The sequence below is a fragment of the Hylobates moloch genome, unplaced genomic scaffold (assembly GCF_009828535.3).
Source record: "Hylobates moloch isolate HMO894 unplaced genomic scaffold, HMol_V3 SCAFFOLD_13, whole genome shotgun sequence".
Lineage (NCBI taxonomy): Eukaryota > Metazoa > Chordata > Mammalia > Primates > Hylobatidae > Hylobates > Hylobates moloch.
In genome coordinates, this window is record NW_026652288.1 from 50,714,304 (window position 1) to 50,736,192 (window position 21,889).

At 52.8% G+C, this 21,889-nt stretch overlaps 2 protein-coding genes across 2 annotated transcripts; both read right to left on the reverse strand.

Moving 5' to 3' along the window:
- Window positions 1-441: 441 nt before the first annotated feature.
- On the reverse strand, window positions 442-4,479 carry HOXC12 (homeobox C12). The gene is made up of 2 exons (XM_032172147.2): window positions 3,849-4,479; window positions 442-3,057 (listed from the first exon to the last, which is right to left on the reverse strand). The coding sequence occupies exons 1-2, from the start codon at window positions 4,450-4,452 to the stop codon at window positions 2,819-2,821; spliced, it is 843 nt and encodes a 280-aa protein (XP_032028038.1). The 5' UTR covers window positions 4,453-4,479; the 3' UTR covers window positions 442-2,818.
- An 8,642-nt stretch (window positions 4,480-13,121) lies between these two features.
- On the reverse strand, window positions 13,122-21,142 carry HOXC13 (homeobox C13). Its single transcript, XM_032172146.2, has 2 exons — window positions 20,334-21,142; window positions 13,122-14,669 (listed from the first exon to the last, which is right to left on the reverse strand). The coding sequence occupies exons 1-2, from the start codon at window positions 21,064-21,066 to the stop codon at window positions 14,413-14,415; spliced, it is 990 nt and encodes a 329-aa protein (XP_032028037.1). The 5' UTR covers window positions 21,067-21,142; the 3' UTR covers window positions 13,122-14,412.
- Window positions 21,143-21,889: the final 747 nt, after the last annotated feature.

Below are 21,889 nucleotides of genomic sequence, written 5' to 3' on the forward strand. Positions count from 1 at the left end.
CTCAGCCCCTGGATTATGAATTACTCTTACTGCCCCAGTATCCAGCTCAGATCGCCAGTGCCCCTATCCCGGCTTCTATTTGTCAAGTTCCTGAAGCACAGACCTCCTTTTCTGAAGCTGGTTTCAACCTCCTTTAGGCTGTCCACATTATTTTTATGGCCCCATGACCTCCCACAGCTCCCTCTCCTGCCCCGTCTACCACCCCCCAATTTTCTCTCTGCTATAATTGCTTGGGACTAGAGATGGTAGCTCATCAACAGATCTTGGTTGCTTATATATTTTTGTTGCCCCTGCAACCACTCTTCCTTTATTATTATTATACATTTATTATTTTTATTATTCACCTGAGCTGGAGAATATAAAGTGAAGAACAGCTAGGAGGCTGGGACTCCCATTATTTTGGGGTAGAACTTTTGTTTTCAAAAAATCACATAATCATAATTCATGTTTAATTATTATTATCAATATTAATATGATGAAGCAACTCTGTACAAGGACTATATAAAGGGAAAACGTGCTAAAGACAGATGTTTGAATAGGAGAATTACACTACAGAGAGCTGGGGAGGCAGCTAGGGGAAGGGCAACTATCCACGGGGACTACACTAGGTACCAGCGACAGACACAGAGAACAAGACACAGATTGACAGAGAAGCTCACAGAAGTCAAGTTTAAAGCAAATGGAAAGAGAATATTGCATATCTTTGTCCTCTCACCCCTTTTAGAGTGTTCTGGTCTCTCTTCATTATTAGATTGGGAATCAGGTTAGTTTGGAGTGGTAGAGCTCAAATCCAGCACCCTAGAGCCCAGAGGTCACAGAAAGGGCTACATAAAGGGGGTACAGTGGGTGACCAGGCAAGGTGGGGAGTGCTTCATGCCCAGGGGAAGCCCACAGGAGACTGCAGACAGCTGGAATGGTGGTAATTTGGGGGAACTTGCACATGGGTGAAACAAGTATGTGTGGATGGGGAATTGCCAGGTGTCAGATACCCAGCGGGGGATGGAGGCATGTGATTGTATCTCCACTCTTCTGGGCCATGTGGGGATTATGAGGCTGCCTGCTTGCAAGTGCACTAGGGAGAGTGGGGTGGGCCCAGTGCTGTGCTGGGCTCAGCTGTGTGTGTGTGTTTGCCTTTGCCTCTGCCTGTACAGAAGCTGTGTGCTGGTGGGAGAGTAAAAAGCTCTGTGGATTGCCCTTGGAGAGTTTGTTAGGGGAGACTCTGCCCATATGGGAAACACTCCAAGCCAGCAGGCCAGTTTCACACTGTCCAGGCTGCAGTTAACTCCCATCAGTGCCCTGCTTCTCACCCCTCTTGCTCCTGGAAAGGGCCGGACAGCAGATGGGAGGCTGGGGGACTCTTGGGGAGAAGGATAAAAATGAAGTGCAGAAAGGTTGATGGTTCTCTCACTGCTCCTCTCTTCCAAGCTGGCACAGCATCTACTGGGCTGGGGCTGGGGTCTGAAGGAGTCTGGATGAAAGGCCTTCCCACTCAGAGAAGCCATTCTCAGACCTCCAATGGGTTCTAGGGCTGTGCCCCTCCCTCTGCTCTGGTCCATGTGCTAGGCTGTGGAGGTTTGCAGGCCAGGAGGCGGAGGCAGCCCTTCTGAAGACAAAGGGCAATGTTGGGGGGCGGGTGGGGAAGAGAGAAGGGAGTTGGGTGAGGGGCTGCAGCGCCCCCCTCCTTCATTGTCACCAGCCTGGGAAACTGGAACTAAGTGGGGCCTCAATGGCTGGTAGCCCCTTTAAGGGTGAATTCTCCTCCCGCCTCGTAAATTAGGGCTGGTCCAGCCTCTGGCCGGCCGTGACCATGAACGCCAGCGGGGAAGGGAGAATCAGAGGCCTCGGCTGTGGCTGCCAGAAATTCTCCCGGCCAATCAGTGTGGTTCTCCGTAGCCCCATCTAAGCCTCTTGCACTTTCTGTCTGGAGAGCCAGCTGGGGACCTCTGGGGTGGCTAATGAACCTGAGGCTGTGTCCGCTGGGATCTCAGGTCCCTGCTTGCTGCATCAGGCCCACAGCCGCCGCAGGCGACGGAGGAGTGGATGGCAGCACACCTGTGAACAGACATTCGACCGGTGCGGGCAGGGGGCTCGGGAGAGGGCTGGGGATCAGGATACTGTTCTGGTCCTAGAGGGAACACGAGGCTGATAGTCCTTGTCCACAGCCTGGCCAGCCAAATGCCCAAGCTTCTGCCCACTGGGTGTCCTGGGGGACCCAGACCCAAGCAGACTCTGGTTCTTGCTGATCATTTTCTCACAAACCACATTTCCTCCTTGGTTCCCCACTTCCTCCAGCCCTACCAGAGCCACCTGACCCCCTCAGCTCTCTCTGCTGACCCTCCACCCTCCTCTCTCCTCCCAGCCTCTTCTAACCCCAGGAACTGTGAGGTTGAGGTGCCTTGGTTCCACTGGCCCTGCTCTCTGCTCCTGCCAGCAAAGAGAATTAAGACCACGGAAGGGAAATAGAGGAAGGGGACATCTGGGCCGCTGCTTCTCCAGATCCTCAGCAGAGGTGCAGCGCCCCAGTCCCGCCTCAAATAAACCAGCCCTCAGCACCTCAGCCTTCCTGTCCCTGCCAACCGCGGGCAGCTGCCGGCTTCCGCTCTCCCTGGCTAGGTTTCTTCCCTTCTTTCTGGGACCTGGCAGGGTGTTTTGGGTGTGTATGGGAGGGAACCACGAACAAAACAGACAAGAGGATGTCCAGGGAGGGCCTGCCAGAGACGCCTGGCGTTCTAAGCGGGGACTGTGTTCTAGGCGGCGCCCTCTTTTGCTCTCTGCCAGGGACAGGCTCAGTCTGGGGCTGGCGCCCGTGTCTTGCCCCTTAAAAGAAGGAGAGAGCTTGCTCCCTCAACAGAAGTCGTTTCTTTTTCATTCTCCGGTTTTGAAACCAGATCTTGACCTGCTGATCACTAAGATTCAAGCGGTCTGAGAGTTCCCTCCGGCGCTGGCGTGTGATGAACTCGTTGACCAGAAACTCGCCCTCCAGCTCTGCCAATTGCAACTTCGAATAGGGCTTGCGCTTCTTCCGAGAGCGGCTGTGGATCGGGTACCAGGGCGCGCCTGGGTGGAGATAAATGGCAGTGGTTGGCCAAAGGATCTAACGGTGACCAGTCCAGTGCCCTTGGCCCTTCCCCAGACCCTTTCACCTTGGCCTCACGGCTGGACTCCAGGCCCTTTCTCTCACTTCTCCTTGCCGCCAGTCGTCTGAATCTCCTTTTCTACCCAGACCCCCATCCCCACCAACTCCCCCACCTTCTTTACTCTTTTTTTCCTTTCATTCTTTGCTCTTACCTCCTCAACCCTACCTCCTGCTGCAGTATTCATGACCCTTCTAAGTCCCTGTCCCCTCCTTTCTCCCCAAACCTCTCCCCAATTTTCTTCTTCCCTATTTCCTGGTCCCTTCCTCTCACATCCTTCAGGACTGGATCCCGGATCAGTTAGAACAGACATGGGCGAATGGCAGAGTAAACGCATCCACTGGCGTTTCTTTTGAAATGGAAGTAATGGTGTCTGTGGGAAGGTGGAGGGAGAGGCGCCTGGGAGAACTAGGGCCGGGCTTTCTGTCCCCCCCACCTCCTCACCCTCAGGCCTGGGGAGTCCCCGTCAGGATCCCCCAACTCCAGAATCCCTGCCGCCTCCAGCCGCAGGCGGACGAAAAAGGAACACTCTCCAGTTCTTTTATGGGGATATTCACATGTTTATAGGCTCCCCCCACCCGCACTTCATTTTAAAAATAAGCTCTTCCTGGCCACACATTCTGTCACCCTGGGCGTCCCTAGCTCAGTCCTGTTCTGCCCGCCCTGGTAAGATGTCGGGTTTGAATCCGCCGCGTGAGTGGCCGGGGTCCTTACCGCTGGCCGAGAGCCCGCTGCCGGGGTTCAACGGCGATACCAAGCTGCCGGGGTCGCCTGCGCCGGCGCCCTTGTTGCCCTCGTTGAGCAGGGACGAACTGGAGTCGGATTCCAGCGACTGGCAGGAGGGCGGGTCGTGCGGAGGTCCTGCGCCGCCGTCGCCACCGCCGCCGCCCGCCGCGTAGTCGTACTTGAAGCCGAGCGCAGGCGGCCCCGACGGCTCCAGCGGGAGCAGCGCTGCCCCAGGCCCGGCTCCCGGGTCGCGCCCGCGCTCCTCACGCTTCAGGCCCCCGCCGCCACCCTCGGCGCACGGCTCGCGGTAGTAGCCCTTGCTGTCCTCCACGCGCGCCAGCTCGCACGTGCGGCCGAAGGGAGGGTTGAGAGACACTGGGCTGCCGAGGTAGGGCTGCGGGTAGCCATTGCACGGCTCCGCCGACGGCCAGGGCAGGGAGCACACGTTGTCGCGGCGTGGGTAGGACAGCGAAGGCAGCCCAGGAAGCTGCGCCCCGGACGCGCGGAAGTTGGGGAAGTAGAAGGTGTCTCCCGTGTGGATGTTTACCAGCGGCCCCACAAACCCGGGATTCAGGAGATTATGCTCGCCCATTTCCGCGGGGCCCGACCGGCAGCTTCTACTTTATTGCTATCTGACATTAAACATAGTTAAACCTGCACCGGCCACCCATTGGCCGCCCCACTCACGTGGGCACCGCCGCCAGGGGGAGGGGTGGGGACAACCGATCCCCCCCCCCACCATCCCGCACCAATTCCAACTTCCCCCTTCTTCAATCCTGGGGGTGAGTGGGGGAACAAAGGGCGGGGGCAGGTTTATTTGCTGAATTCTGATTTTTAAAAAAAATGTATATAACCTAACGCAGAGAGTAAAGCAATTGCCCAACACGGGCCAAGAGGGAAAAAAACACACACCAAAAAATGCCCGCATATATACACCCCTATAACCTGCACCCCCCCATATATTATCTTATCGCCAACAGCTGGCCAAGCACAGCCCGTCCCTCTTTAATTAGCTTCTTTATTAACTAAAACCGTTGGAATTTACAATATCTCCCCCAATAAATGACTATTAGATATTGTGTCATATAAAGTTTACTGGCTGTTTAAGGAGACGGATAAGCCCTTTGGCTCGGGGTTTATTTACAATGGAGGCGAAGTGGGGATAAGGACAGGTTTCCCTGCCGTTATCTCTCCCCGCCCCAGCTGCTGCTGCACGCTTCTTTATCAGCTCTTTATCCTCAGAAATTTGGAGACACATTTGAAGTCCTCTTCCCCAGTACTCAAGGATAATTGATAATGCCGGGTTTTCCGCTGGAGCCGGGAGCCACCCAGCCTCACATCTCCACTCACAGCTAGAGGAAGGATGCGGAAGGGAGGTAGAGAATGCAGCAAAAGGAGGTGCCTAGCTCCGCATGGACCTGCCTGCCTGCTCCTGAAAATCTGGGGACTCGAACTACTCTTCCGCTGTCATTTCCGGGGGACTGAGGAGCTTCTGGGGGCCTCCTGGAGTCTTTGCAGCGAGAAGCTTTGGACCCCTAACACGGCTTGACTGGTCTGAGAGGGGCCTAATTCTCACTGCAGAGGAGACAGCCGCACCCCAGAACCGGCCCAGCCTGCCCCTGGGACCATCAGATAGCAGTGCAGAGGCCCGCAGTAGGTTGCCTCCTGAGGGGGCTGGGATTGAGGGAAAAAACCCTTGAAGAATTATCTTATTGGGGGGTGAAATTATATTTATGGTGCAAACTCAGAAGCTCCCTCCAGAGAAGGCCGAGAAGCAATGATGGCCATTGGTGAGATAATCAACACCTGCAAAACCACAATCCGATCTCAACTAGGTCCACAGAACGCAGCCAAGCGGATTAAAAAGAAAGACAAAATAAAACTCCCTCAAACCGGATGTTTCCTTTTGGGGTCTAATAGAGAAAACTCGAATTTCCATGTGATCATTTCGAGCTTCTAACCAATGCACGGCTTAAGTAATACAGGTTGGATAAATAGTTCAGTAAACGTCTAAACACGAAAAAATACCAGAAGATTGAAAGAAAGTTGGAGACAGAGAGTCGGAGAGAATGCGAAAGAAACCCATTTAGGTGAAAGTTAAATATCAGAGAAAGCCTGAGAATAAACCAAAGCTACAAAAGCGATCGAAGCAGAGAAGATTCTCCCTTTTTTTCCTCTCCCTCCCCTCTCTCCTCTGCAGGACGTGGCAGAGAGAAACGCAGATTCTTTGAATTCCACTGCTCCCCGAGCGATTTCATATCCCAAACCGTAGCTGCTCACTCCGACAGAAATGTGTCCCCGCGGGCGCCGCCCTGCCCGGAGCAGTTCGAAGCTCGCAGCTCGGTGCCTGCCCCTCGCCCTGCTTGGCCGGTTCCCCTTCCCCGCCCCTGCTCGCCTAGCTGTCCGGCCTGGCCCGGCCCCTCTCGCCCCCAGGAGCCGGCCCCGCGTTAGGCCCACTTGTCGGAACTTAGGGCAAGCCATGGGCTGCAAACGAGAAGTGGTCACCTTCAGTTAGAGCAGGTGGCGCCAAGGAATGAGCAGGAGACTCAGCCTGGATTGGCCTTTTTGTGCCTAATTGATAAGAGGCTGGGAGGCTGCGGAGAGGAGCATCCCTCAGCTGCAAATTCCAGGTCACAGCATCTGTAACATCTTATTTCCCCTTCTCAAGCTGCATTGATGAGCGCCATTGAAATTTTAGTTTTTAAAAAACATTTTATTTGAGGGTTAATTTGGTCATAAAGATAAACAGGGTGTGACTTTAATATTGCTGCTGATTTCAATCAGAACATCGTGCGGGCAGCTAGGTCTCCGCCCAGGCTCTCCAGGCCTCTGAGCTCAGCCGCTATTGTTGGTGTGAGGGATGCCGAGCTGGGCTTTGCCAAATAATCACTAGCCTTTGTGGGGTGGAGTATTCTCCTCATTCTCTTTTCCCTTCCCAGATAATTCCAAACTCCTAGAAGAGGGACCCCAAGAGGAAGGTCTCAGCCTCTCCCCATTCCCTCCACCCCAGCAGGCAAATCCCAGGCCGGTAGCTCTGCTCGCTGCCCTCCCAGGCCAGGCCGCTGAGCGTGAGGAGCAGCGGCCACAGGGCGGCGGATGCAACGCAGGAGAAATGAAGATTGGTTGAAGGCTTCCTTCTTCCAGGCACGCATTTCTTCTAGCCTGATTTAGCCTCATCAAAGCGGGCCGTTTTCCCCAGGTTTTGGATTCGGCGGGCAAAGACGCACGCACAAACCCCTCTTTCTTCTTTGCAGCTGACCCTGATTCCTCTCAGGGAGAGCTGTCGACAACCACTAGCAAAATTCGCATCCCCGGTGTCCTGCTCCCCGAGACCCACTGGGAACTTAGGGGTTTTCAGGACTCTGGCAAGGACCCAGGTAATCTAAGCGTCCAGCCTTCCGGTGCACCACCGAGGCTCCGTTTGCGGTTAAGGAACCCCGAGACACACGCAACTCAGGCACCCGTTTTTTAACCGGGCTCGGACAAAAATGCTGCTCCCAACCTGGGTCCCCGGGGCCGGCGGGAGGCTCGGGTGAGACGCTTGAAATCTAAAATCCAGCCTCGGTGAGAGATGCTTGCCAGGAGCAGGCCGGGGCTGGGTGAGGAGACTGGGAGGGACTCGCAGCCCAAGGAGTTGGGGCAGCCGTGTCTAGCCGGGCTTAACCCGCTGGCACTTCGCTGACCACGCGCAAAACTATAGGTGGTCGGGCCGAGGCACCCGAACCGTGGAGCGATTGGTGCGAACTCTCCCGCACATTTATCAAATCACAAGGCTAGAGCGGTGGCCTGCCTGCTGGCCCCTGGGCCACCGGCTCCCGCCGCAGCTGGCCAGGCTCGACTAAGCCTCGCTCATTAACTCGGTGTTAATTAAAGCTGAAAGCAAGGATGCGGTCCAAGCCTTTCCTTGAAGACCAAGGCAGCCCGCGTCCCTCAGCTCGTCCTCCAGCTGGATGCCCCGCCGCCTCTCTCACACCTTCTCTGTGCCTCCATCCCTCCTGCATCCTAGCAGCCTCCACTGCGGCTGAGCCCAGCGAAAGGAGTTAATTATAAAATCTACGCTGATTCTGGTGGGAGACGCAACGTGGCTCCTGGCGGCTTAGGCCGCGGGGAATCGGCTGTGAGTGACCGCGTTCTGGCTCCCCCGCCGACCCGTGGTCGGGAGTGATTCCGCGCAGTGCTGCCTTACCCCTGGTCTGTCCAGAGGCCTCAGCGGCCCAGTTCAAGGTCACTGTCTAGTTTGCAGAAAGCGGTTCTGCCTCGTATGCAAATTAGGCCGGGACTCAGCACCAGAAGGGGTTTGGCCGGCGGAGAGAAGGGAAGATGAAAAGGGGGCTGAGTGGGAGGGCCTGCCCCCTTCCCTGCCCCCCGCCCAACCCTGCAGCCCTGTCTATCTTGCCCCTTCGGGGCAACTTGGGCTTGGGACCTGACTTTTGTCCGGTTCAAACAAGGCTGGGGGGTAGAGTAGGGAGCTCAGTCTCCTATTTCGTGGCTTCCAGGCTCCTTCAGGGGTTGGAGCCCACCTGGCTCCCAGCCCTCCCTGCCGGTGCCGGGGAGGTAAGGAGCAGATTGGGAAATCCCTTCCCCAGGTGCTGCTTTCTAGGGATTTGCAGCCTGGAGGAGGCAGGCTTGTAGGAACGCTCAGTGACGGAGCCCAGTAAGGCTTTTAGGCTCAGGCAAGTAGCCTGGGGCCAACGGAGCCCCTACCTCCTCCAGTTCTCCCGCGGCTTCTCTAGTCCTCTGTCACCAAAAGATTCCAGCCAGATTGCCTCTCAGAAAATGCGGGGTAGGTGAGAGCCCCCTGGCAAGGACATCTGGGAGGCCATCTCTCGACCCCAACCTGAGCATCCCTAAATGGACCACTTTCCCTCGTTTCGTGTTTCCTTCGGTGGCGCTAACAGTTAAACAGGGCCGCAGCTCTGACATTTTCCCCCTCCACCAGTAGAGGATCTCCTCCACCTAGTGAATTACTGAGTGTCAGGTAAGGTGTGGGAACCGAGTTAAAAAAAAAAATCGCATCAAATGCCACACCCATAGCCGCCTGCAATGCAACAGTGAAATGTCTCCACCGACCTCTAAGCTGGGTGGGGGTGAGGACTACCCGGTGTGCCCTCGCCCCTCGGCCTCCTTTTCTGGCTTTGACCCTGTCCACTGGCCCGGCCCAGCTCTGGGGAGGAGCTGAGATCTGCTTAGGGTCTGCTCAGCACCGCTACACAACTGCTTTCCAAACCTGGGGCCCCACTTCCGGGCAGAGGAGGGGAGCTTGGGCAGATTGGGGTGGGAGCAACGGGCCCAGGAGGAGGGTGGGGGTGGGGAATGGACTACCAACCCCGGGGCTCCCTGGGCTGGGAGAGCGCGGACAGGAACGAGGGTCCACTTACCTTTGGAGACAGAAGAGGTTCATGAGGGTGAGGGATAGGAGTTCTCAGCCTCTAGATGCCTTCTGGATTCCTCCTCCCCAAGGCCGTGTGCCGGCCTCGCCAAGGTATCAGAGGAGGGCGGGGCAGGGGGAGGTGGAGAAAGCGGCCAGCGGCAGGCGCGCGGGAGCGGAGTTGCCAGAGCATCTCTGGAGAGGCCGCCTTTTATGGGCGTTATTAGCGCCCTTGTCTAGACTGGAGACGACACCTCCTCTGTGTGTAAACAGATGCGGCGGGCTCTGGCGGGAAGGGGGATGGCGCGTCAAGAGGGCAAGCAGCCCTCCCCTTCGCTGGCCACCGGAAGATCAAGGCCTTTTCCACCCTTCCCCCCCCTTCCCTGTGCTCCCTGTGATGTCAAGGTCAGAAAGACCTAGTCACGGTCAAGGCTAAAAAAGGAAGAGCCTGGTTGGTTGTGAAAAGGCTCTGGCCCCCTCCTCCTCCTCCCAGAAGGCCCTAGCTCCCCAGGGCCCCTCAATTCTCCACCAGTGCCGGTCTAGATACACATCTGCCTGAACTGCTCTTGGAGTTTTCTTGGGGGTGGGCTCCAATACCACCCAAGACAGATCCCGGCAGATCCTAGGGTGGGGAGTTCTCTTTCGAACAGATGGAGCCACTGAAGTGGCTGCCTGCCGCTTGAACCCCACCTCCAATGGGAGAGCTGTTCAGAGAGATAGCGGCTGCCCCAGGGGCCTGCCCCTGCCTTGCACCCACACTGGCCTACTGTCCCCACACTGCTGACCCAGCCGCCTGTGGATCAACCCCAGGAGCAGATGGTCTCAGGAGCAGACAGCCATGGAGGGATCTGCGGAAAGAACTGCTGCCCTTGTTCTCTCAGGTGGGTTCGGGCTGTGGTACTGCTGGCTGAAAGGCCCATTCTGCTGGGCCTCTGTCTGGAAACTAAGATGTGGGTAGGGAAGGGTTTTTCCCCCAAGCTCAGCAAAGAATCTCTTGAAGCCCTCTCTGGCAACCCTGGAGAGTGACCACTAGATGGAGAGTCCTGTGAGGCCCTTGGCTGCCTGGACCTCCCAGCTCTGGCCTAGGGAGATAGGGGAAGTGGGGAGTGCCATCAGATTATGAGAAAGATAGCAGGAGTCTCAGTCCCTCTGTGTGTCTGCATTTCTACACAGAGGTTTCACGAGCCCTTCAGATCACCCTGTATCCCCTGGTACCCTCGTATTTGCCTTCACACTTAGTCTTACTTTTAACACAAACACTAGGAGACTGGCCTTGGAGAGAAAGACATATTAGAGACATGACTAAGAGATGAACTATCTCATAGAGTCCCCAAAGACAATGCCAATTCTTGGGAGAAGGAAAGGTAAGAGATCAACACAATCAGAGTTGTGTTGAAGAAGAAATCCTTATTCAGGGAAAGAATAATACATTTCACAATTGTGCCTCCCCAAAACACATGCTCACACACACTCACACAGTGTTTGCTTACTCTTATGGTAAAGTCATATCCAAATAAGTCCAGGCATGATACTCCTCCAAAATAAATCTGGGTATATTTAATGCACCGCACGAGGGCTCACAGGCACTCAGGAACTGCAGTCCTTGTTAGGTTTACCAGTGGCCCAATGCACCAGCAGCGAGCCTGCACCGGCTTTCCTCTTTTTCTTCTTCTTCTTCTCCTCCTCCTCCTCCTCCTCTTTCTTCTTCTTCTTTTTTTTTTAAAAACAGAGTCTCAGTCTGTCACCCAGGCTGGAATGCAATGGTGAGATCTCAGCTCACTGCAACCTCCACCCCCCTGCCCCCCACCGGGGTTCAAGAGATCCTCCACCTCAGCCTCCACAGACATGCACCACCACGCCAGGTTAAGTTTTTCTATTTTTGGTAGAGACTGGCTTTCTTTCTTTTTTTTTTTTTTTTGAGACGGAGTCTTACTCTGTCGCCCAGGCTGGAGTGCAGTGGCGCGATCTCGGCTCACTGCAACCTCCGCCTCCCGGGTTCACGCCATTCTCCTGCCTCAGCCTCTCCGAGTAGCTGGGACTACAGGCGCCTGCCACCACGCCCGGCTAATTTTTTGTATTTTTGGTAGAGACGGGGTTTCACCGTGGTCTCAATCTCCTGACCTTGTGATCCGCCCGCCTCGGCCTCCCAAAGTGCTGGGATTACAAGCGTGAGCCACCGCGCCCGGCGAGACTGGGTTTCACCATGTTGTCCAGGCTGGTCTCAAATTCCTGAGCTCAAGCTATCCATCCGCCTCAGCCTCCCAAAGTGTTGGGATTACAGGCGTGAGCCATCGCGCCTGGCTCCTCTTCTTTTTTTTTTTTCATTATTCCCTTCTAGAGCCTTAGGGTGGCTCCCTCAATATGGGATGACTACCTCATATGATTATGTATGGGTTTGTGTGCAGAAGCAGAGGGATTCCTCGGAGAACTCTAGACTTCTCTTTAATCAGAGTCCCCAATTTCCAGTTTGCCTACAGCTGTGCTTGGGACTACCCAAAGCAGTCAGGAAGGGTGGGGTCATAGTAACAGAGCCCCAGGCTTCTTGTCCACTTAGTTTCTTTTTCTGACCAAACACACACACTCAGTCTCCAACTCCTTTCATCTTAGGGGAAACCCAGGGATTTTGGGAGAGAGGCTGGGATGGTGGGTGGGGAGAAAAAGGAGAGATGGAATTAAGAATTAACCTTATTCCTGGAAATTCACCTATTCTCCCTCAAATCTCCACTGCGCAGGGTGTGGCTCTCTAGTAGTTAACCCAGGGTTGAGACCCAGAAGAACAACACTGGCAGCCACGTCAGTAGCAGAGCCTCCACAGACGGCAAATTCTTCAGGTTCTTTTTCTCTCAGACTCGGGATGTGTGTGTGTGTGTGTGTGTGTGTGTGTACGCGCGCGCAAAATGTGCATGTGTTTATTCCCCAAGAACATTTATTTAAATGAAATTGTTAAATCTTCAGCCCCATCAGGCAAAGGGAGAATGGAGAACTCTGATTTCCAGCCTGACATCTGCAGTGTTTCTGTGTCTCAGGAGAGGAAAAATGTTATATATAAATAAAAATTGCTGCAGTAAAGATTTAATCTGAGATAACATTGTTTTAAGCTATATTGCTTTTAAAAAGTCTCTTAACCTGACAACTTAATGATCTCATTAACTCTGCCAGATAGGGAGATAGGCACTGACTCGACCAGGAAAACACATTAGTGGTAGCATCTACATAGGCTCCTCATTGCCTAGAAGACTGGGGTTCCCAGGAATGCAGAGAGTAAAAGTGGGATTGGTTTGGCAAACTGGGGGCCAAAGGGGTCCTAGCAGCTCAGTCTCTCTACATAGATTAAGTGGGAGGAAGAAAAGAGTGCAGCCAGGAAAAGCTGAGCTTGAAGCTGCCCCTGGCAGGCTGTGCTGACCCCATTCCAGCCCCAACTCCAGTCCTGAACTGGCTGAAGGTATTTGGGGCCCTCTGGGGCAATAGGGCACCAGGAGCCTAAGGTTAGCTCCTCACTGCCGCCGGCTCTCACCACATTTACCTCATCCAGTTTCCAGCTGGGATGCTACTTTCTCAGTACCCAGAACCAGATCTGAGCCCCAATTATTAACCGAAGTGACCATCAATGTATTTTTGTCACTGCCTCCAGGCCTTTCAGTCACCAGTTACATCTTTACTTCCTCAACAAACACTCATCTAAGTTGGGCATCAGGATGGGAAGTTTTCTCCTATATAGATGGTATAGATAACTCAAAAACTTAAGTGGAGCAAAACAAGGGTTTGGAATCTACCCAGCTGGGAGTGATCTCTGTTCTCCTCCCCCTGATCATTCTGGCTGAGTCAGGGCATAGTAGACTGTCCTGAAGAGCCAGTGGACAGAATAGACTTCAGAAAGAATCTGAGCAATAAAATCAAGGCAAAAAAAGATTTTATTTTAAAAACATGTTTGTGGGTTTTTTTCCTTTTTGCATTCAGTACATTGTCATTCAGACATCACAATACTATATACAGATACACAACATTAAAAAAAAAAAAGCCTATTCCTGATGAACATTTCAAAAGAACACTGTTTTGTAATGCACCAGTGGGAAGGGAAGAGGCAAGGAGCCCCCACAGCACCAAGGTGGCCTTTGAGGAGGGAACTGTTAGGCAGCATCTACATTTAGCTAATTGAGGGCCAGATCTTCTCGCCTCTTGAACTAGATCCTCTAGCTTTCCTCTGGAAATCAGTAAAAGTGAAAGTGTGAGGAGTCCCTCCTGGGCTAGTGCCTTGATGGAAAGGTAACTGGAAAGGGACTTTGTTGAGGGACCCACTCTCCATCCCTTTGGAAGAGATGTTTATCCTTCGAAAAAAGTTCTGCTTCTGTGCCTGGCCTAATCCCCAACCTTACCACCTGGAGAGAGAAAGAGAGAGGAGAGAGAAGCCCTATTTAGCAGCGTGGCTGGAGTCTCTGTCCTCCTTGGATTTCCACATGTTGACTGACAGAGCAGAACAGGGGAGGCAGTGGGGCAAAGGCAGCTCCCACCTGGCCCCCAAAAATGCAGTTTCTTTGTTGGGATGGAGTGTAGGGGCTGTGTCAACGCTTTTTACAAAATTCCAGCTTTTACGGAAACATCCATACTCCAATCATGCTGCCAGATCCCTAATAATTATCATGAGTATTAACACGACTTTTAAAATATGCACAGAAAATCTTTACTGGGAAATCTTGCCTAAGGAGTGCGGGGGACAGCGAAGCAAAGTATGAGCTGGACAGATCCTGCCCGGAAACTGCGCCCTTAGAGAAGGTCCTCTACCAGCCTGGTCATAGGATGAGGCAAGAATTGGGGCCATTCGGGATTCCCCAACCCTGCTGTGGCTGGAATGATTGGGCTCTGCGCTGCCACCGGACTTTCTGGCAAGGTGAGCTCAAGGAGGAGTAGAGGTCGACAGCCTTCCTCGCAGGGCCCACCCGGGACCCATTTCCAAAGCTGTTGAAGCCAGGTGAGTCCCATCTGGATGGGGGTGGAGGCTGGGGATGGGATAGGGAGTTGGGGATGGCCCAGCAGCACGGCCATGGAGCCTCTCTGCCTCCAGGCGGCGGGGTTCTTCTCTCTCCTTAACATTAAATACTCTTCTGCACCCGCGCAGCGTCTTTTCCTGGGTTCGGTTATGGTACAAAGCGGTGACATAAATAGATGGGACGAGCAGCGGGTGGGTGGTCAGGTGGAGTGGAGATGAGGCGCTTTCGATTTGCTGACCACTTTCTTCTCTTTGACCCGCCGGTTCTGGAACCAGATGGTTACCTGGCGCTCAGAGAGGTTCGTGGTGGCGGAGATGCGCCGGCGCTTCTCTTTGGTGATGAACTTGCTAGCCGCGTATTCCTTCTCTAGCTCCTTCAGCTGCACCTTAGTGTAGGGCACGCGTTTCTTGCGCCCGCGCCGATAGCTGCTCACCTCGGGCTGCAGGGGAACCACGTCTGCGGGGAGATAAGGCAAGCGGGAAGAAGTGAGGCACGCGGCTGGACTGGGATAGAGGACCCGAGGCTGCCTAGGCACAGAGTTCTGGCAGGGGCTCAACGGGGCCAGAGGATTGCACTGCATAGTGAAGTTCCCTAATGCTTTTCATTTCTGTTATTTAGCAAGACCACAACTATGGTGAGGCCACTGGGCTCGAAGTTTAAGGGAGGGGGCGCCAAAAACTCGGTAATCAAGACGACATTTTTTTTTTTTTTTTTTTTTTTTTTTTTTTTTGAGACGGAGTCTCGCTCTGTCGCCCAGGCTGGAGTGCGGTGGCGCGATCTCGGCTCACTGCAAGCTCCACCTCCCGGGTTCACGCCATTCTCCTGCCTCAGCCTCTCCGAGTAGCTGGGACTACAGGCGCCTGCCACTACGCCCGGCTAATTTTTTTGTATTTTTTTAGTAGAGACGGGGTTTCACCGTGGTCTCGATCTCCTGACCTCGTGATCCGCCCGCCTCGGCCTCCCAAAGTGCTGGGATTACAAGCGTGAGCCACCGCTCCCGGCCTAAGATGACATTTTAATGCAATGTTTAAAAAAGCAAAACGAATACAAAAACATCCATGATGAACAAAATATCAATTAAAAAAATAAACATGGGTTCGGTATTACTGATTTTCTCTTTTGTTTCAGGCCCCAATATGGCTCTTCACAGCACTCAATATTAGGATCCTTGTGAACTTAGAAGGGGCCCTCCAAATTCCAGCCTGGCCTGCCATATTTGCAGAATTTCAGATATTCAGAAAAATCCCTCCTTCCTGCAGTTAGATTGCTTGGGTGCTTATTAGTTTATATTCTGCCCCGTTGTCAGAGGAAGACATTCTGTTATATGTTTCAGGGAGGGCACGGCAGGCAGGGGGTCAGCTTCAGTGGGCCCAGACCACCAGATGGGTCTTCACGCCTTTGAACACTGGCCCTACTTTAGGGATGTGAGGCACAGATAGAAGATAAATGTCCAGGTGAAGCCAGCCTGCTTGGAGGTCCACACTCTAGGAATGGGGGTCCAATGTTGTGAACCACCTAACAACACCCAAGGTGGGGGGTCCTGAACCTGAGATATAGGGAATCAGGTGTCCCTGGAAGTAGAGGGTCCACACCGCAGTCCCACCAAAACAGAACAAATTCCGGTCCAACCCCCTTCCCTCTCCATTCCTTCACGGCTGAAGGAAACTGTCTACATCCTTTGCACCAACCATAACCCTAAACCCTAGATACCTGTCATCCAAACCAATACTACCAGTTCTGTTTCTTTAGGCTCTGAGAATTTCACAGAAACTAAAACCAATATATATCACTTCTAACTCCATTTTCTACTCCACCCTCATCCCTGTCAATAAAGGTCACTGCAACACTTTCAAGGGGAAGTGGGGGAACTAGGGAGATTATCTGGATAGCTCAGCCCTCAATTTTTTCCATGTAATTATTAGACTTTAGGTGAAAGCTAATGAGGAGGGCTGAATATTTGGGGTTTCCCCTTCATTCTTACCACCTTTTGAAACTATAGACACAGCCCAGAGGGAAGACACAAAGTTCTTTCTGAAATGTTTGTTCCCAACCCACCCTCACAGAACGCTTTCCCTGTACCCATCCCCATTGGGTCTGCTTTCTCTCAGGGACTCTATACACAATGGGAAGAGTAGTGGTCACAGTGAGACACAGGGGAAAACAAAATGCTCAGGAAGAAAATGGGAGACATGGGGTCCAATGGCCTCATTTGACTGTCCTGGTGACAATTTCTCAGGAAAACTGTTGGACCTGGCATTTTTCTCTGCCTCTGTGAGAATAGACCATGATTTAAAAAAAAAATCTAAGAAACAAAATAACTTTATTTAAACAGTATGGATCTTTTAGGTTAAAAAGTATTTGTTTTTGAACAAGACCTTTGCCTTTAAATCTCTCAGTTCTCAAATTTGTTTTACTCTTACAGAGGTAACCATGATTTGGGAAATTGATGATTTGTTGAGAAGAATAAAATGAAGAGGATAAGTAGTGATACCATGAGTTTGTTGCTTTTGTTGTTGTTATTGTTGTTTTTAATCCTCAGAACATTTTTTCAGGATTATTTGGTTAAACTCGTTTTACAAGATCAGGAATCTGAGGCTCAGAGTGGGTAAAATAACTTAAGTGGCAGAACCAGATTTTAAAGCCAGACTTTCTGACTCTTAAAATGATACAGTAAGTTTTCAAATGGAAATAGGCCAGCTAATACAATCCAGCTTTAAGACACTTCCTTTTCCCTGGAGAAGAATAAAGTAGGGTAAAGGTGGGTTTTTGTTTCTGAATTAGCCAGATAATTGTCCCTAATTTTTTACTTTACTTTCTTTAAACTCTCACAATTACCTATCCAATTTTGGTTTCCTAAATTCTAGCTCTAAATTTCCAAAGAGATTTAATCAACCCTAAAAAAAATTCAGTTTAAAAAGTAGGCAACTGGTTTAAACTGGTTATTTTTCTCTATAGGATGCCAAGGATTGATTTAGCCAATTTGTCCTGGATCAGACCAACTGCAGGTTGGTTTGGCCTCCTGGGGAAATAACTCCAGTCTTGCCTTCTCAAAGAAGCCCCCTTTCTTTGTCTGCTGCCTTATCTGGAAAGGAAGTGGTATGTAGAGGTGAAGAAACATCTGGTAGCTTAGACTTGGAGATGTGTGTACACTGCCTAAAGTGAGTGGGGGCTTAGTTATTAGTCTTACAATCACCCCTTCCCTAGTCTCCCTCCAGATCACACACACGAATGACTTCATGCCTGGAAACCTGATAGACACTTTTGAGGAGTAAATAAAAATCATCTCAGTGCTCAGCCATGGCTTTCTTTTTGGGCTTGGGGGCCCCTGTGTTCAGCTCCCCACAGCCCACCCACTCTTGACCACCCGCCCCCCACAAGCGAGCTCTGGGCTCTGAAGAGTGCCTTGTCCAGCTAGAAATCCGGCTTGCTACTCTTCCCAACCCAAATCCAAAGGCTTGTCAGTAAAGACTTCTAGTATGGTCCAAAGAGCCCACTGTTTCTTTCTCCCTCTTTCTCTCTCCTGAACCCCATCTCTCTTTTTTCTCCCTTTCTGATTCTCTCCTGGAATTTCTGCCTCTCTGTCTCTCAAAAAAAATAAAAAAAATTAAAAAGTCTACACTCACCATAGGGAGAGAAAAAAAAAACAACAGAGCAATAAAGCAAGAGTTTGTATAATTGGGAGAAGGAAGAAGCCACGACATATCTCGGCCCTAATTATCTGGATCTTGCTGAACAATTGCCTCCATCTCCCACACCAGCCCAGACTACCACAGATGAGGTTTCTCAGAGCCAGAGGCACTGTAGAGAGACAGCAGTGTTTATGCCTACATGTTGCCGAACAAACCACAATTGCATAGACAGAGTTATCTTGAAATCTCACTACTTCTAAAAGATCTCTGAGTGGGTAGAAAGATGGAGGGTGTCTGAAGATAATTTCTTATTCGTCTGCCTCTTGCCTGTACCTCTGCACTCACTGAGATACATCAGCCCAATTCTATTTCCACACAGGGATTGTGGGAGCACATAGCTGCTGCTGAGGCATGCTAGGTTTTATATACATTTCCATGCCATAATTTGCAAGTGTATTAAATCTCAATTGGGCTATACTTTTTTATTTCAAAGATATTTTTCTCTAGGAGGCTGTGATCAAAAAAGTATTTATTTTTAGTGGAGGGTTTTTTTTGTTTTGTTTTGTTTTGTTTTGTTTTGTTTTCCTGGGAATCTTTGAGATGTTTATTTTGCTCAGAGATATTTCTCAGCTTTTCTCCTATCCTTCACCCCTACTCCACACACATTCATACATGGAACAGCTCCTTCTCTTCTACCTCTTCACTCTAAACCCATTGCACATTGCTCTGGGCCTGTGCCCCCATCCACAGTGGGTTTGGTGGGCACCTGCTCCCTTACCCCTTAGCCCCTCGGCATAGCCCATTGGCTTCCCTGCCCCAGGAATTCCTGCTGGACCCCAATCTCCTAAGAAGCTTTGTGTTTTGGTGAGATAGAGAATTAAAGGGCCATCTCTCTAAAATACATTGCTGTATTATGAACATGTGACGTGTCTTTCTAGAAATGTATTATTGTATATTTAATATTAGGTAGTTAATAAAAGAAATCATATTATATAAAAATATTATAGCCAATACAGGGTAGGTGATGCATAATACCATGTACTAAAATTATACTATCCTTAATTCTGGCAATCAGGAGTCAGGGTGCCTAGTGTAAGTCATACCCTGGTATTGAGTTGTGTTATACTAAGTAATTTCATAATATTCACAAGAATGTTATTTGCTACACTCTCTAATATCATTCAGTATTTTTTTTAAAACCACCTACCTCTGCCTCCAATTCCGTATGCAGAGGAATTTCAGGCCCACCCTTAGGAGGTCTTTGGGTCTATGCTTTCCAAGGAAAATATCCCTGAGCTTGGCATGTGGAGCTGGTCGGGGAGCTGGGCACTGTCGGGAGACATCTGTGGCTGCCCTGGGCCCCCCACCCCCAAAGACCTCTGTAGGCATCAGAAGGGAGAACGCTCTCCCACTGAGCTCTGCTTACAGGGAGAACAGACTCAAATGCTGGACTCCCTAGACCGGAATCCTGATTTCTCAGCACAAGGCAGGATCCAAAGCTCTTGGTGTGATTTTGGGAAACGTGGGACTGGTCTTGTCCGAAAGGAGAGCGGTGGGATTTACAGGATCCTTTCTCTCTTCAACTGGAAACGGAACAAGAGGGGAATGAATTCTCCCTTCCCATCCTTAGCCAGACAAGACCAAGGGGTCCCCAGCCTGGGTCTGGACTCCAGAAGCCCCTGAACAGGTTTTCCTCTCTCATTTCTCATCCCCACGCCCTTCTTTCTGTGGTTGGGGCACCAATAACTAACTCTTTTTCTCGACCACATATGGGGGAGTTGGCAGTGGAAATGTCTACAGGTTTGAGCTCAATATACCAAAGAGGCAAAGAAAACTTTACAACGCTGGGGAGGGATTCTAGCCTCCTCTCCACTCCCTCTCCAGAGATTTTGGATCTTCTGTTCCCTCAACAATCAGGAAATTCGTGGCCAGATTTTTAAAATAAGTCAAGAAAGGAAAAAAAGAAATCCCACATTTCTGTAGACCCCAGCAAATTAGTCCCCTATTTAAAAAATACTGTTTAATGCCTGAACGATCCTGCAAATTCTGTCAAAGAAAGTGGGGGTTCTTATTCTCCCCCTTCCCCAGTTATTCGGTGGGTTGGTGGTTTTGTCCTGGATTCCAAGGCACTATAGGCCCACCCCGCCCCCATCCCTGGCTGGAAGCGGGTTTAGGGGCCAAGAGCCCGGCGGGAGGCTGGAGCCTGCAAGGGGAGGCGGAGGCGAGCTACCGGACGGAGGAGAGCCGGCGGCCCGGCTTTCGGGCGCCTGTGATTGCTTCATTCTCGGCCGGGCAGCTACAGAGAACGTGTCGGAGCAGATTTCTTCCCCGGCGCATTCCTCAGTGCAGCTCGCCCGGCCGGCTCCATAGGCAGCCCAGCCGAGCGGGCGCGCCGGGGCCAGACGGCGGGGGTGGCTGGGGCGCGGAGCCCCGGGGCAGGCAGGGCGGGGAGGGGTCCCCGGCGGCGGCGGCGCTCGGGTCCCTTCCTTACCTGGGAAGGGAGACTTCCAGAGGTGGGCGGACTGCGACTGCTCCTTGGAGCAGTACACCTGACTGTCCCAGCCATTGGAGAGAGCCCAGTGCTGGTAGCCTTCGACGGGGATGAGCGCGTCGTGACGCGGCTCCGGGTGCCCGCTGATCCCGGGCACCACCGACACGTCCAGGTAGCCGGGCATCGCCTGGTAGGAGCTGGCGAAGCTGGGGTAGAAGGCGAACTCCTTGGCCCTGGAGGACAGGTCGTCACCGGGCAGGGCGCCCGACGACTCCGGGTATTTATCGCCCGGGTGGTAGGCGCAAGGCTTCTGCTGCAGGTTCACGTTGTGCGACAGGCGGCAGCCGTAGTAGCTGCCCCCGAAGGGGTAGCCGTAGCCCAGGGTGGCGCTGGACGAGGTGGGGGGTGCGGGCGGCGGGGCACACTGGCGCGCCGCCTCCGGGGCCGGGATGTCCGTATAGACGGCGCCCTGAGGGGCGCCCAGGGGAGCCGGCGGGCGGCCCAGCACGGGGTGCGGAAGCAGGTCGCGGCAGTGGCTGGCCGGGCAGCTGCTGCCCAGACCATCCATGCTCGGGGCTTTGCCGGGGCTCGCTCCGCTGCAGCCGCCCCCCGCTCCGCCCGCGCCGCCGCCTCCTCCTCCGCAGCCGCCGATGCTGCTCTCCGCCGCGCTGTCCTCATAGACGTACATAAGGCTCTCCGGCCAGCGTGGATGCAGGAGCAGCGAAGTCGTCATGACATGATCTGCTGGAGCTTTTTAAAAACTCCACTTGCCAGAGGCAGCGAGCTGGGGAGACACCTCGCTCCTGTTTCCCCTCCCCCATCCCTCCCCTCTTCTCTCCACCCCTCCCCTCCTCCTAGCGCTTCCACCTCCCTCCCTACATTCCCTCTACGCATGCGGAGACACTTCATTAAGAAATCCGCCGGCTCCCGCTCTCCGCCTCTCAGCACCCCTCCCGCGCCCACGTGACCCGCTCTGCGCACGTGATGCTCCGGCCAGGTCTCCTGGGGTTCCCGCCCCTCGAGGTGGGGCGGGGCGAAAGGAAAAAGGTCTCTGCTGATTGGATCTCAGGTAGGCCAAAGGAGGCGGGAGCTGGGAGATTTAAAGGGACAGGGAGACGCCCCTGGCAGGCCCCAGGGAGGGAGGCGGGTGGGGGGGAGGCTGAATTTGGCCGACGCAAAGGGATCTAGGGAGGAGAGGGCTGTAACTGGGAGCCTCCGCCTAGGCATAGGATGTGCACCGGGGAAACAGACCCCTACTCCCAAACCGATCACTGTGACTGCCCAAGTCTCTGGATTGGGACTTGAAGGTAAGGGTGGGGAAGAAATCAGATTTTAAAAAATAATAAATGAAAACAATAGAAAACAGGCAGGAGCGCTCCGGCCCTGGCAGCTCCCCTCCGCTCGCGGCTGGAAAGAACCCGATGCTGCGCAGCGAGCCTTTGATGCCGGGATTGTGTTTCCATTTCCTACCTTCAGCCACTTTCCCCAAAACCCCAGATGTCTGAAAAGGACACTCTCCTTTACCTCGCTGGATTTTTCTCAAGCGGAGAGGGGTG